The following is a 13,601-nucleotide window of genomic DNA, read 5'->3' on the forward strand; positions in this document are numbered from 1 at the left end:
TCCAGATCATGTTGAGAAAGGAGGAAACAGAACATGTAGTGACACATAGGAAAATGCCCTATATTCAGCCCATTACTCCGTATGCTAACTCAGTGAGACTAAGTTGTTTCTTAGTACCCTGCTGACTCTGGGTTTCAGAGACATAAATTATAGGATGACTTGCTATTACTCAAAGGAGTCCTTAAAGTTCACAGTAAACAAATCAAAACTGTCAGAGACAGATGAACACCATTCCTGAATAAGACCTTTTGTAAAGGAATATTTGCAAACTCTAAAGACAGATCTCTATATATAGACACTGAAGGAGTCCATCCCAGATACACATGTCTTTGACCTCTAATTTGGAGCAGAATATGAACAGCTGGATTACGAGTCTATAAGGCAATGTCTGGGGAGTACAACAGCTGTCTGAGAGGAACTTTATAGTTCTGTCATGGCTGCTCTTTGTAATCAACTCAGCTCCATCTAGAATTAACTAAAACCCAAGGGAATGGGTACATGTGCGAGGGGTTTGTCTTAATTAAATCAGTTTGAAGTGGGAAGACCCATCTTAAATGTGGATCTTTGAGATGGGAAGATCCACCTTTAGTCTGGACCACACCTGCTGGCCACCTATATCTAGGAGATGAAAAAGGAAGCTTTTTCATCTTCTTTGCCGTCTTGCTCTTACTGATAAGTCGATTCCTTCACGGGCATCAGAGCCTACTTTGGGATTCTGATTTATACTGAAGACCATCTGAGACACCCTGCCCTGTGGACGGAACAACTACTAGACCTGTTGGTAGACAGCCATTGTTGGACTGGCTGGACCACAACATGTAAGCCATTCTAACATACACATTCATTCTCTAAGTTCTGTTCCTCTAGAGAATCTTGACTAATACAATTCTGTAAAGTTAAAGTCACATACCATGTTGAGGACAAGCTATTTGCTTGACTAGATAATAGAGCACTATGTGGCCTATTTAAAAGTAAGCACAACACTGGGCAGTGGTGGCGCACGCCTTTAATCCCAGCACTTGGGAGGCAGAGGGAGGTGGATTTCTGAGTTCGAGGCCAGCCTGGTCTACAGAGTGAGTTCCAGGACAGCCAGGGCTACACAGAGAAACTCTGTCTCGAGAAACAAAACAAAACAAAACAGCACAAATTATGAACATGTTTGTAAAATAATGACCAGCAAGAATGAAATTCTCTCAGTTGAAAATATAAATCCTAACGAAATGTCAGGAGATGTACTGCAGTTAGCTCACAACTCCAACTGGAAACTGGAAAATTCCATTAAGACTAAGCATGAGTGACAAAGAACAAACCAGAATCTTCTTACTGTACTGCCAGACATGCTAACATAGCAAAGCCAGGGAGCAATCTGACATCATATAAACCAACAGTTTACAAATCCTGTTACCTGAAATTCCTCTGTAGCTCTTGCCTCCAGAACACCTACCACATTTGCTGAGAAAGAATGTATTCTGTAGCATTTGCTCAAAATGGAGATTAGGAGGACTGGTAGGTGTGGTGAGGAGGACTGGAAGGTATGAGGAGGAAGACTGGTATGAGGTGGAGGACTGGTAGGTATGAGGTGGAGGACTGGTAGGTATGAGGTAGAGGACTGGTAGGTGTGGTGAGGAGGACTGGAAGGTATGAGGAGGAGGACTGGTATGAGGTGGAGGACTGCTAGGTATGAGGAGGAGGACTGGTAGGTAGGAGGTGGAGGACTGGTAGGTAGGAGGTGGAGGACTGGTAGGTAGGAGGAGGAGGACTGGTAGATATGAGGTGGAGGACTAGTAGGTAGAAGGAGGAGGACTGGTAGGTATGATGTTAAATGGTAGGTAAGTGGAGAAGTTGTAAAAGATGACACAAGTAGGATAGCACCTTCTGATTTCTCCAAAGCAAAAAGCTGCTATATGTTATTTACAGATACAAACATAGCAGGAAGTAGTGCACAGATTTCACAACAATAAGCTGGCTCTGGAGAAGGAAGAATGGGCCAGAGAATACAAAAGAGTAACATTTTATTTCTTTAAAAATCAAAAGCAAATATGGCAAAATAGTATGGGAAGAGCACAAGTAAAATATTACTATTTTACTATTTTCTGTATATTTAAAATTTTTGTAATTTAATAATGGTATAATAATCAAGTAATAATTATTCACACCATAAAATGTATCAAGTGTTAATATTATTTAAGCCACAGAAATGCATATACATATGTTAAATAATGAGAAAAATAAATTTTAGAAATTGCTATTTAGTTTTGGATTTTAAGTACATTTGTAACAGGGCTTTGACTCTGGCAACTGTAAGTTCCTTTTATGCTAAAATTTTCAGGGCTGGTATCCATGAGTGTTGTCAAAACTAAATAACTAAAGCCTGACTATGGTATTATGAGGTTCAGTCCTGCTTCTGGGAAGCTTTCCTTAGCATTATCAACACAGTGAACTGACAACTATCCACACAAGTCTCACAGAATGTGTCCAAGCCCTGAGCGTGAGCTACTAATGCCCTCACACTGCGCGCGGCCAAAGCTCTACTCCTCTGTCTTCTCTTCTACTTGGGCTTTGGATCAAAAGTCAAGAACCAATACTGGAAAGGTTATAAACAAAATTTTATTGTAAAACCACTTTAAAAGGAAAAGAGTAATTTTCACAGAGGCACCACACAATCCTTGTGACTACTGTGTCAGAGGCAGACATGGAAAGGTAAGAGAGTGTCGTAAGGGGTTAAGAGGTAGTAGAGTCTTGCTATCTACACTTCACTCCATCTCTGAACCTCAAGACTGCAAGATAATAAATACTACACACACACACACACAAAAAAAAAAAACAGAAGACAGAAGACAGACAAACCGATACTGCACTTGTAACCCACATATGGTTCTCACTCTAGACTATAGTCCTGACCAGTTTCATACTATTTCAATAACAGTCATTTTGACCAGTTGATGGTAAGTAGTAATTTTATTTGACACGAGTTGCACCCTTCTAATTAAACATTTGAAACACAGATGATGAACTTTTAGGTATCCTAACGACTAGCTATGAAAGGGAAGACTGTGACCCAAACTTCCACACTTTATACTATGAATACGGTTTTAAAGGCAAGGGTACTGTAACCAAAGGTAGATTTCACGTGTTTACACACTCCAATCCATTAAGATGTAATTTCACCAGGCTTGGTGCTGCACTTTAACCCCAGCACTTGGGAAGAGAACTCAAGATCTCTTGAGTTCCAGGCTAGTCTACAGGGTGACCTTCAGACCAGCCCAGAGCTATATAGTGAAATCCTGTCTCAAAACAAAAACAAAACAAAAAATTTAATTTTACTTAGTACTATATCCTCCATTCCTCATAGTTTATAAATAATTAGCTCTGCCAATTCCTGATTTGGTGTAACTATGGCTGATAAGGATAGCAAACCTTGCTTACAAAATTTGCAGTCTCCTACAAGATTTTTAAATAGTTTCCTCCAAACGATTATATTTTAGTAATATTTATTCCTTTCTTGATAGACTGCTACCATTTTACTTCACAAAATAATCAAATAACTGCTTACTTCAGATTCCCACTCTTTGTAGACTCACTAAACTGAGTAACAGATTCAACCAACACATTAACAATTCAAATCTCATTAACATGGAAATAATTCTTTCACAAGCAAAAGATTAGTGTCAAAGATGTAAGTTATAAATTTCACAATTCTCAACAGAGCCCCTTAGAGTTCACTCAGTTCCTTCTTCATGTGAAATTTCAGAGTATGCTTCAAACAGCTCTGGATGAGGATGGAAATAGCTCAGTGTCACTTTATCATTAAAACAAACCGAATAATCAGAGTAATTTTTAATTATTGTTTGTCATCACTAACAAACAAGTCTTAGTTTTAAAACCTACAGATGTAAATCAGCTCTCGATTCATCTGCCTTATATGTGGCCTGTTCTATACCACAGACCAACAAACTGGATGAGTTTATAAGATAGTTTATGCTTTCACAAATTTCAGATCTGTAATTTAGAATATTTTTGAGAAGAGATATATTTATTTTTAATTTCAATTTTAAATATACAAAGAAATTATGCCATTAATATAAATATTTTCTCTCAAATATGTAATATTCTCTTGTAAAAGAAAAAAGTTTCCGAAGATTTACAAAGCAATCTACAGAGAGGTGAGCCTGATTTGAGGATCACACTGACAGAGATGGCATTTCTGTCATGCTCACTGGCTTCACGTCAGTACTTCAAGATGGAGCCAAAGCCATTCCTTCTGGCTTGACCTACTGCAAGGACAACTTCCAATGAAAAAAAACTCAGAAAAAGGTCTCACGACAAAGCGGACAAGTAGACTTGTTGCTAGATGTAAACCATTTGTACTGAAAAAGAAAAAGATTTTAATGTTAAAGTAAACTTGTAAAGCTTTCATCTCACATATATACATAGAAAGTAATCTGTAATGACAAAATGAAAAAGAACAAACCAAGAATGTTGCCTCACGTCTCCAAAATGAACACAATGAAATGTTCTCTCCAGAGGCTCCACTGTGATACAGAACTGTACTTAGGTTCATGCATAAACTAAGACAGAAGGAAGACAGATGAGGAAAGGAGCTCCCTCAGTGTCCTTTCACTATGGTGTTTATAAAGATAAAAAGGCCCTGATGCTGGACTGCCAAAGTCAAGTCTTGCAGCCTCCCATCCTGGACAAGATCTCACAAGACCATCACCAATCACTGAGTGCCAAGAGCCCTAGATGAGAGTATCCACTCCTTACAGTGCTTTGATGCACCATCTCAGTAAATCACTAATAATCTTTTACAGAAAAAGTCTTTTCTTAGTCATAACCTTAAATTGTATGTGTTGGCATGACAGAGATGTGCAGTAACCAGTCATGAGGTTAGAAGAACAATGTTGTCAGGTTGGTCCTCTCCTACCTTTACATGGTTGCCAGTCTTAGGCAGCACATGCCTTTCCTTTACCTGCTGAGATCATCTTACTGGTCAGACACACAATCTTTCAAGTAAAGATCACGTATAACATATACAGACCACAAAGGATGTTAAGAGATTTCTCTTTGCCTTACCAAGCAAGCTGAGTGGAACTTTTTCTTGCATGTCCGACAGGCTTTTTTGGGAAGAGAATAGTTGAAACCATGAATCACTGAGAAGCAGATCATACAGTCTTCAACACCCTCAAACCGTTTGTCTACATTATTCTTCCACAATGCTAAGCCTTCCATGATACTTCCGTTCTGTAAGTAAAGAGGAAAGAGTCACCACACACTAAAAGTCTCCAAGTGGTATTTTTATTTAAATACCACAAATTTCAGGCTGAATTTTAATTCTGAAAGAAGAGAATCTGGCTGACCATATTATATCCTAACTTTCTTAAATATTATTTTATATTATCTCTGAATTTTTAGAAAGAAATCTAATTTTTATCATTAAAGACAGTTTCTACAAGAAATCCTAGGGGTTAAAGGCTTAAGCAAGATTCAGGCAGGGACACAGAAGAGAAATGGAAGTTTATAAGTGAACTAACCAAAGCTAAGGAAATGTGAGAAACCCTTATAGAAACCCACAACTTGTAAGCTAATTTAAATTTATTTATTTATTTGAGAATTTTACATAATGTATTTTGATCATATCTACCAATGCCTCTGTGATGTCCACTCAGATCTGCCTCTACCTACCTACCCCTACCCAAACTCTGTATCCTCTATAAAAAAAGAAAAAAAAGTAATTTAAAAAATTTTAACATAATGCTATCTATGCATGAATGGTTGGTTAGCAAGGTCCCAGAGGTCCCCAAACAACAAAGGCTGTTACAGTGATCCTTGGATGCCTACCAGAACTAGGTAAGAAGACCAACACTGAGTGCAAACACAAGAAACCAAGCTAGAACTGACCTGAACACTTGCTCCCCACCTTCAGTGCCAGACGGTGCTATGTAGGCCACTGGGGGAGAAAGTGCTCTCCCCAGCGCAGGGCTGTACTGGGCAGCTGCGCCCACGGGTGCAGTGCCGGCCAAGTGCTGTGAGAGTAGACTGCTTCATAAGAGAGATTCAAACCTGGTCTGGAAACCTGGCCAAAAGCCCACGACCCTATCACTTTTACTTACTTACTAAAGGACAAGCATGTTTTTAATTTGTAAACATTTGTGTTTCAAACCCACAGCTAAGTGATGTCCTTTCTCGTGTGAGCAGCAATGCAGAGACTCATAGCTGGGCAAATGCTGAGCGAACAAGTGACCGTGACTGAGAATCCCTAAGTGAGACCTCTGAATCAAGCACTCAAAGCTTAGGAACATGCTGGAACAGGGAGCAGAAAGACGGTAAGCCAGAGGCTATGGAGGAATGCTGTCTTCTGCACATGGCATGACTTGTACGCTTAGACAGTCTCTGCAGCTATGGTAACCTGCACACAGTAGGTCAGTCAACAGTACAGCAGGCATGAAGAGCATGGCCCAGTGCGGAGCAGGAATATGACATGACGGCTGAAGGGAGACAAGCTGAGAGTGAGTCTGGGAGAGACTGAGAGTGGGCATGCACAAGATACAGAGTGTATGTGTAGGAAACTGGAAAAAGATAAGCTATTCGTTAAAAAAATAGAAAGAACTTGAAAGCTTTCTGAACCAATACGTTAAGTGTTATACTCTTAACTTCTCTGAGAAAATTAAGTCACTTTGAAAGGCTCTCCTAATTTTCAACTGACAGTGACATTCATTATCTGACCATCTTAGCTGATTTACAATAATGCAATGTATATCTGCTTTAAAATAATTTTTATTATAAAATACTTAAAGCATATACTTCACAACATACAAACAAAACTAGAGATTTATAATTAGTTTAGAGATCAAGGCAAAGTTAGAATGCAGGAGCAGAAGCCACTGAGCAAACAGTGATCATTCTAGTCCCTCTTAAGGGAGCTCCTTAATCCCATGTGTTGTCCCTCTAGATCTGCAGTATCAGTGGAAGGAAACAGAATCAAACAGTCTCTGCCAAGCAACAGAAAATTAAGTACAGAACTTTCAAGTGTAAAGCAGAGATGGCAGCTTCAGGTCATTTAGAAACACATTCATGTTTATCCAAGAATTTGTTGTTTTGTTTCATTTGTTTGTTTGTTTTTCCCCCAAGAGACAGTTTTTCTGTGTAGCCCTGGCTGTCCTGGACTCAATTTATAGACCAGGCTGGCATCGAACTCAGTGATCCACCTGCCTCTGCCTCCCGAGTGTTGGGATTAAAGGAGTGCACCACCATGCCCAGCTTTACCCTAGGTTTTAATTTCCACATCGTGTCCCGCTGCCCTCTCAGACAGATGCTCTGCAGTCTGAGCGGCCACTGTGTGAGCAGAAGCATACCTGGTGGGTGAGGTAGGTGCTCAGCTGCAGCATCCAGTTCCGCCACTGCTGCACAGCCACCCCGATCCTCTTCCCACTCTCCACTGTTATTGAGCCCAGGGGGTAATTGGAAGGCAACTGTATTATGAGTTCAATGACAATGTCTTCAATGCTGTAAGTCGCCATCACTTCTCGAGTAGTAGCTCGTGCCTTAACCTACAATGCAACACAACACAACTCCATACAATACGAAAAAAGTACTTTTTCTTTGCCAAATAACTTCCTATTATTATTATTCAAACATCAAACACTTTGGTAGATCAACTAACAGCTGAAGACTACAGAGGAGAATAGGGACATAAACTCGGCATTTAAGCAGCAGGTTTAAGAGCCTGGTGTGTGGCACAGTGTGATTCAGTGCCTTCAATCCAAGCTCTGAGGGCAGAGGCAGGTGGATGTCTAAACTGGTCTCCATAGTGAGTTTCTTGTGAGCCAAGGTTACAAGTCAAACGGGGTCTCAAAAAAAAAAAAAAAAGAAAAGAAAGAGACTTTAACATGCTTAGAGTGACTATTACATTTACAGTTTGTCTCACAAGGTTTGCTTTGTGCACAGAAAGTATCTAACTGTAATAGATTGCAACACAGGAAAGGACTGTTGATCGAGCAAATGACACCCAGAATATTAAGTGTCAGCTGGATGTCTACCATGTCTTTCTTAACACAGAGGAGTCAGAAAATGAGGTAGATAATCTTCTATCAATTTTGAATCAAAGGTTACAACTTGTGATGAAGTAAGCAATCAGAAATATAACTGGTATTCATTTATCTAGAAAAAACAAGACAATACTAACCGTCATGCCATTGAATAGCTGTGTACTTGTTTGCACAGAAGATATTTCTTGAAAAGAAAGAACATTGCTGACATACTTGCTTGTAAATCTATCTACAATATTGAAGACACGCTTCTCACTGCTATTCCACCATAGCCTAACCATGGCAGGCAAGTCTTTTAAAGTCATATGATAGACCGAGCATGCCAGGTGTGGGATATGATACGGAAGAGTTGCTGTTTCTGAGGAAGAAACAAATTCCAAGTTAGTGATATGTACTTCTCACCTAGAATAGCAGACCAGCAGGATATTCCCTAGAAAGCGACTGACATTATGCAACAATTGTGTGGTACCTCATAAAACAGAGAAAGGCCCCCAACTCCAAGAGGATTAGCATCTTCCCACACACTCAAACTGGTCTACAACAATAACAAGAGGTAGGTGTAAAAATCCCTCTGATACAGAAAAGTCTGGAAAGAATATGTCTCACACACAAAAAAAACACAAATGAAATGGGACAAGTATTTTTAAAACAGAAACATTTAAGTCTCTTTTGTTTTTTTAATTATAAAAGTAAGTTGCCTCCTTTACTGTCCCCAAAGCTCACTAAGCTACTGGACTGAAGTCCTAGAAAAACCACCCAGGACCTGGAGAGCTAGTGGTTAGGAACATTTGTTGCTCCTGTAAAGAACCTAGATTCCCAGCACCCACATGGCCACTCCCAGCTGTCTGTAATTCCAGTTCTAGGGAGCAGATGCCCTCTTCTGGTCTCTCTATAACTGAGTATAGATAGCTGGGTGTGGTAGCACCTTAACCCCAGAAGAGGCAAACAGATCTTTAGGAGTCTGAGGCCATCCTGGTTTACATAGAGTCCCAGGCCAGCAAAGGGCAGAGAGTGAGACCCTGTCTTAAAAAACAAAAATTAAAAAAGAAAAGATTCATATAGAATACTAAGCTTCCAAACTTACTGAAATTCCTATCTCTAAGATCCAGCTATTTATCCTATTAGATAACTGTGGAAAATCTTGCATTTTGGCACCCTCAGAGCTGAGACTTCCATCTGGGATTCACCTCCACACTTCCAGGAAGTTTAATACAACTGAGCCTGAGCAAAGTCTCTAAGAAGTTACACACGTGTAACTCACTGACCTCTAATACTCAGCTGAACCTCTTCGGTGAAGAAGGTTTTGGGGTCTTTATTTGATACCTCAATAGCTGTCTCTCCATAAGTAGGGTTTTCTGGCATAAGTCTGAAGAGATGATAGAGCAATTTATTCAGACTCTTTGTTTTCCGAAGGTACATTGAATACAGAGCACGAAGCTGGTGAAAAGCAAAGGATGTATTAGTAAACTCAACTATACCAAAACAAAAGAACAAATAAACCTGTAATAGATTATACAATGTTACAGTATACTGTAATCCCACACGTGGGATTATACAGAAGAGGTTAGTGATGTGGTTCAGTGGCAGAACACTAACACTGTAGCACTGAGACAGCAAGCTCATCTCCAACACGGTCAGAACAGACAGAGTGAGCGAGCGAGCATCCTTACAGGAGCACTCCTATAAATGAGACGCACATCTTATTTCTGATTCTGCTCCATGACACTGCACTGTGCCTTTCCTCATAAGCCAGCAGTGTCCCTCATCACTGTTAGATACACAGCTCTAATGTCTTCCTCTGATCAACTCCCCATCAATACAGCCAGCATTGGTTTGCAGCTCTATGCGAGCCAAGAATATCTAGTTGCCATTCCCCAGAGATGACTAACTCATACCCTCCCACACATTCCTTCCACACCATAGTCTTAATCTTGCAAATTCCTGAGTAACACTAATCTCATTTTCAAGGTTAACTTTACTCTGTACCAAATATTACAGCATTCTTTAAGAACAGAACACAGGAATGAGTGGCACAAAATGTAATCATACCTTTTTCACCACCAATCAGAAAATTCTAAATAAAGCAATTTCTAGTTCCCCTTAAAAAGGAGACTCTGGCACCGTGTGAGCAAGCACCCGGAACTCTGTGTGACACTCATGTGGCGTAACTACTTGTCTCTCAGTAGCACAGCCTCTGGAACAGTTCCATGATGAACATATTCCTTTCAGTGCACCACACACCTCACAGCATAAGCTGTAAGAGCTAGGGCTGATTCTTAAGACGTGCTGATAAAACACCTTTGCAATGGAGAAATCTAGAAACAGACCCTTGACCAAGTAGCCAAGTTTTACACCACCAACACACCACAAGTTGTATGGCACACTGCAGACACAAACGGTTAAGTGCTTTTGTAGAGCATCGGAGGTCTACAACATATTTTCAAATACTAAATGAATAAAAGTGGATACAAAAGTCAGGAAGATGGCTCACTGAATAAGGGTGCTTGTTCACTCAAATTCATTCTCTTCCTGTGGGCTCCATGGTTCAATCCATACTGCATAAAACTAAGTATACTCATATATACCTACAATCCCAATACTTGAGAGCTATAGGCAACGGGACCAGAAGTTGAAGGACATCCTAGACTACCTAGTGAATCTGAGGCTAGTCTTGGCTACATGAAACTGTCTTAAAACATAAACAAGGGGCCAAAGAAATGGCTCAGTGCTTAGGAGTTTGTACTGTTTTTTCAGAGGACCTCAGTTCAATTTCCAGCTTATAACTGGAAGTAACTCTAGTTCCAGAGGCTCTGACTTCATAGGCACCCACCACTACCACCATATATGTATATAATTAAAAATCAAGTAAATCCTTAAAAAATTAAAATACTAGTAATTCCCTTCTTGTGGGAATGTGTTTATGTGGTTGTGGCATACGTCTATAATCCCAGTATTTGGAAAGACATACAGAAATACTGCCACAAGTTGAAGACCAGTATGGGGCTAGGTAAGTTCCAGGTCAGTCTGGTCTACACAGTGAGACATTTCAAAGAAAAGTTGGAGAGAGGGCTGGAAAGATGGCTTATCAGGTAAGACCATTTGCTACTCTTACAGATGACTGGACTTTGATTTCCAGGGCCCATACTGGGCAGTTCACAACCACCCCTAACTCCAGCTACAAAGGATCTGACCATCTTACACCCTTTTTTGGCCTCCAAAGGTGTCCACACTCACAAGCTCATACCCAGACAAACATATAGACACATACATATTAAAAATGAAATAAACACTTTTAAAACACTGGATCATGTATCAGCAGGATTAATACTGTGAAAATGGCCGTATTATCAAAAGCAATTTAGAGATTCAATGCAATCCCCATCAAAATTCCAACACAAACAAAAAACTCAGGATAGCTAAAGCAATCCTGAATAATAAAAGAACTGCTAGAAATGTCACCGTCTCAGATTTCAAGTTGTATTACAGAGCTATTGCAATAAAAACAGCATGGTACTGACACACAAAGAAAGATTATGTCAATCAGCTGAACAGAATTGAAGATCCAGAAATAACCCCACATAACTATAAACACCTAGTTTTAAACAAAGCAGCCACAAGTATATCCTAGAAAAAAGCCGGTATCTTCAACAAATAATCTTGGTCAAGCCTGATACTTGCATGTAGAATGAAAACAGATCTGTATCTTATCATTCTGTAGAAAACTCAACCCCAAATGGATCAAGGACCAGATATGCTTATCCTGATAGAAGAGAAAGTAGGAAACGGTCTTGAACTCACTGACAGAAGGACTTTCTAAACAGTACACCAGTATCACAGGCACTAAGATCATCAATTTATAAATGGAACCTCATGAGGCTAAAAAGCTTCTGTACCACAAATGACACCATCATTAAAGCAAATCGGCTGCCTACAGAATAGGAAAAAACTTTACCAATTACCATCTGATAGAAGGTTAGTATCTAGACTATACAAAGAACCTAAAAACAAACTGGACAAAAGGAACAATAACCCAAATTAAAAATGGGGAATGGAACTAAACAGAGATTTCTCAAAAGATTCAACACAAATGGCTGAGAAACACTTGAAGAAACATTCAACATCCGTAGTTATTAGGGAAATGCAAATCAAAACTACTTTGACATTTCTCTTAACCACAGTCATAATGGCTAAGGTCAATAAAACAACAGATTCTCACAAGGATGCAGGGGAAAGGGAAAAATTTACTCATTGCTGGTAGGAGTGCAAACTTATAAAACCTCTACAAAAATCAGTGTGGAGGTTTCTCAAAAAGCTGAAAATTGACCTACCATAAGGTCTAGCTACCCCACTGCTAGGCATACACCCAAATGTTATTACAGAAATACTTGCTCATCCATGTTCATCACTGTTCTATTCATAATAACCAGAAATTGAAAACGGGCTAGATGGCCATCAACTGATAAATGTTGGAACATTTACACAATGGAATTTTATTTGGCTATTAAAAAAAAAAGTGAAATTCTGACGTTTCCAGGTAAATGGATGGAGCCAGAAACAATCATTCTCAGTGAAGTAACTCAGAATGTTACCTTTTAAGCTTTAGATATGTGTTTCATACAAATAGCCACAAAGGCTAGATAGTTAATAAGAGACCAGAGAGAAGAGAGAATTTCCCAAGGAAGGGGAAATAGAACACAGTATTATGTAGAGATATGGCAAGACGAGAATAGGAGGATTGGAGAGAAGTGTAAAGAGAAAAATACACATATACATACATACACAGAGATGTGGATGTATACACATAGACATAGAGAGAGAGAAAAATAACACTAAAGGTGAGCCCTTTGAAAAGCCATATGGAAACCTCCCGCTGTAGAGGATTCCTAAAGCATATGTTCAGAATACGGAGAGACAACGTCCTAACCAAACATGGTGTTCCACTAAGTAAAGCCTCCAGTGCCAGGAATGGCTTACATTTCTTGAGTCATTGGCTAAAGGGGTCCCACAGTGCACACACACCCCCAAATACCACAGGCTATTTCCAAGGCTATCGGTCACCCTCCACAGCCTGATGGTATGGCCCTATTGTGGAAGATACAACTAATGTCATCAAACACGGCAAAATGAGCTAGTGGCCAACTGGAAGCTTCATTCTCACTGAGTAGTACTCGTGGCACTGGAAGGTGACTTTGTATGCTAGTGGAGGACCTACAAGAGCCACCTGCTGGTTTTATAGAAATAACCAAACTTTGGGGGTTTGGGGGCTAAGGCCTATTCCCTAAGATAGAACCCATACCTGGCATTGCCAAAGTGGCCAAGAACCTGAGACTAGACAGGTCTTAGGAAGGCCCAGGGAAAACACTTTTATTCTACTAAAGGAATATAGCAATAAAATGACTCCTCATGAAATATTGCTATACCAATAGATCGGTGTATCCCTCAACCCCCATCAGAGAAGCTTCTGATGTAGTGGTGAATCTACAACTAGACAATGTGCAGTTACTCAGCCCTAAATGAGACGTCTTTATCAAACACCTCACTCAAGGCTCAGGCACA

The 13,601-nt window shown here is 39.8% G+C and overlaps 1 protein-coding gene across 1 annotated transcript in view; it reads right to left on the minus strand.

The window, feature by feature from the left end:
* Positions 1-2,939: 2,939 nt before the first annotated feature.
* Ltn1 (listerin E3 ubiquitin protein ligase 1) overlaps positions 2,940-13,601 on the minus strand; it is a 32,059-nt gene continuing 21,397 nt past the window's right edge. The window contains exons 13-17 of the mRNA XM_034515585.1: positions 9,311-9,482; positions 8,183-8,403; positions 7,353-7,547; positions 5,074-5,241; positions 2,940-4,367 (exon numbers count right to left, since the gene is read on the minus strand). Coding sequence (XP_034371476.1) covers positions 4,305-4,367; positions 5,074-5,241; positions 7,353-7,547; positions 8,183-8,403; positions 9,311-9,482 — 819 coding nt within the window. The 3' untranslated portion in view covers positions 2,940-4,304. The remainder of the gene's footprint in view (positions 4,368-5,073; positions 5,242-7,352; positions 7,548-8,182; positions 8,404-9,310; positions 9,483-13,601) is intronic.

The sequence above is a fragment of the Arvicanthis niloticus genome, chromosome 12, assembly GCF_011762505.2.
Source record: "Arvicanthis niloticus isolate mArvNil1 chromosome 12, mArvNil1.pat.X, whole genome shotgun sequence".
In the NCBI taxonomy this organism is placed as follows: Eukaryota; Metazoa; Chordata; class Mammalia; order Rodentia; family Muridae; genus Arvicanthis; species Arvicanthis niloticus.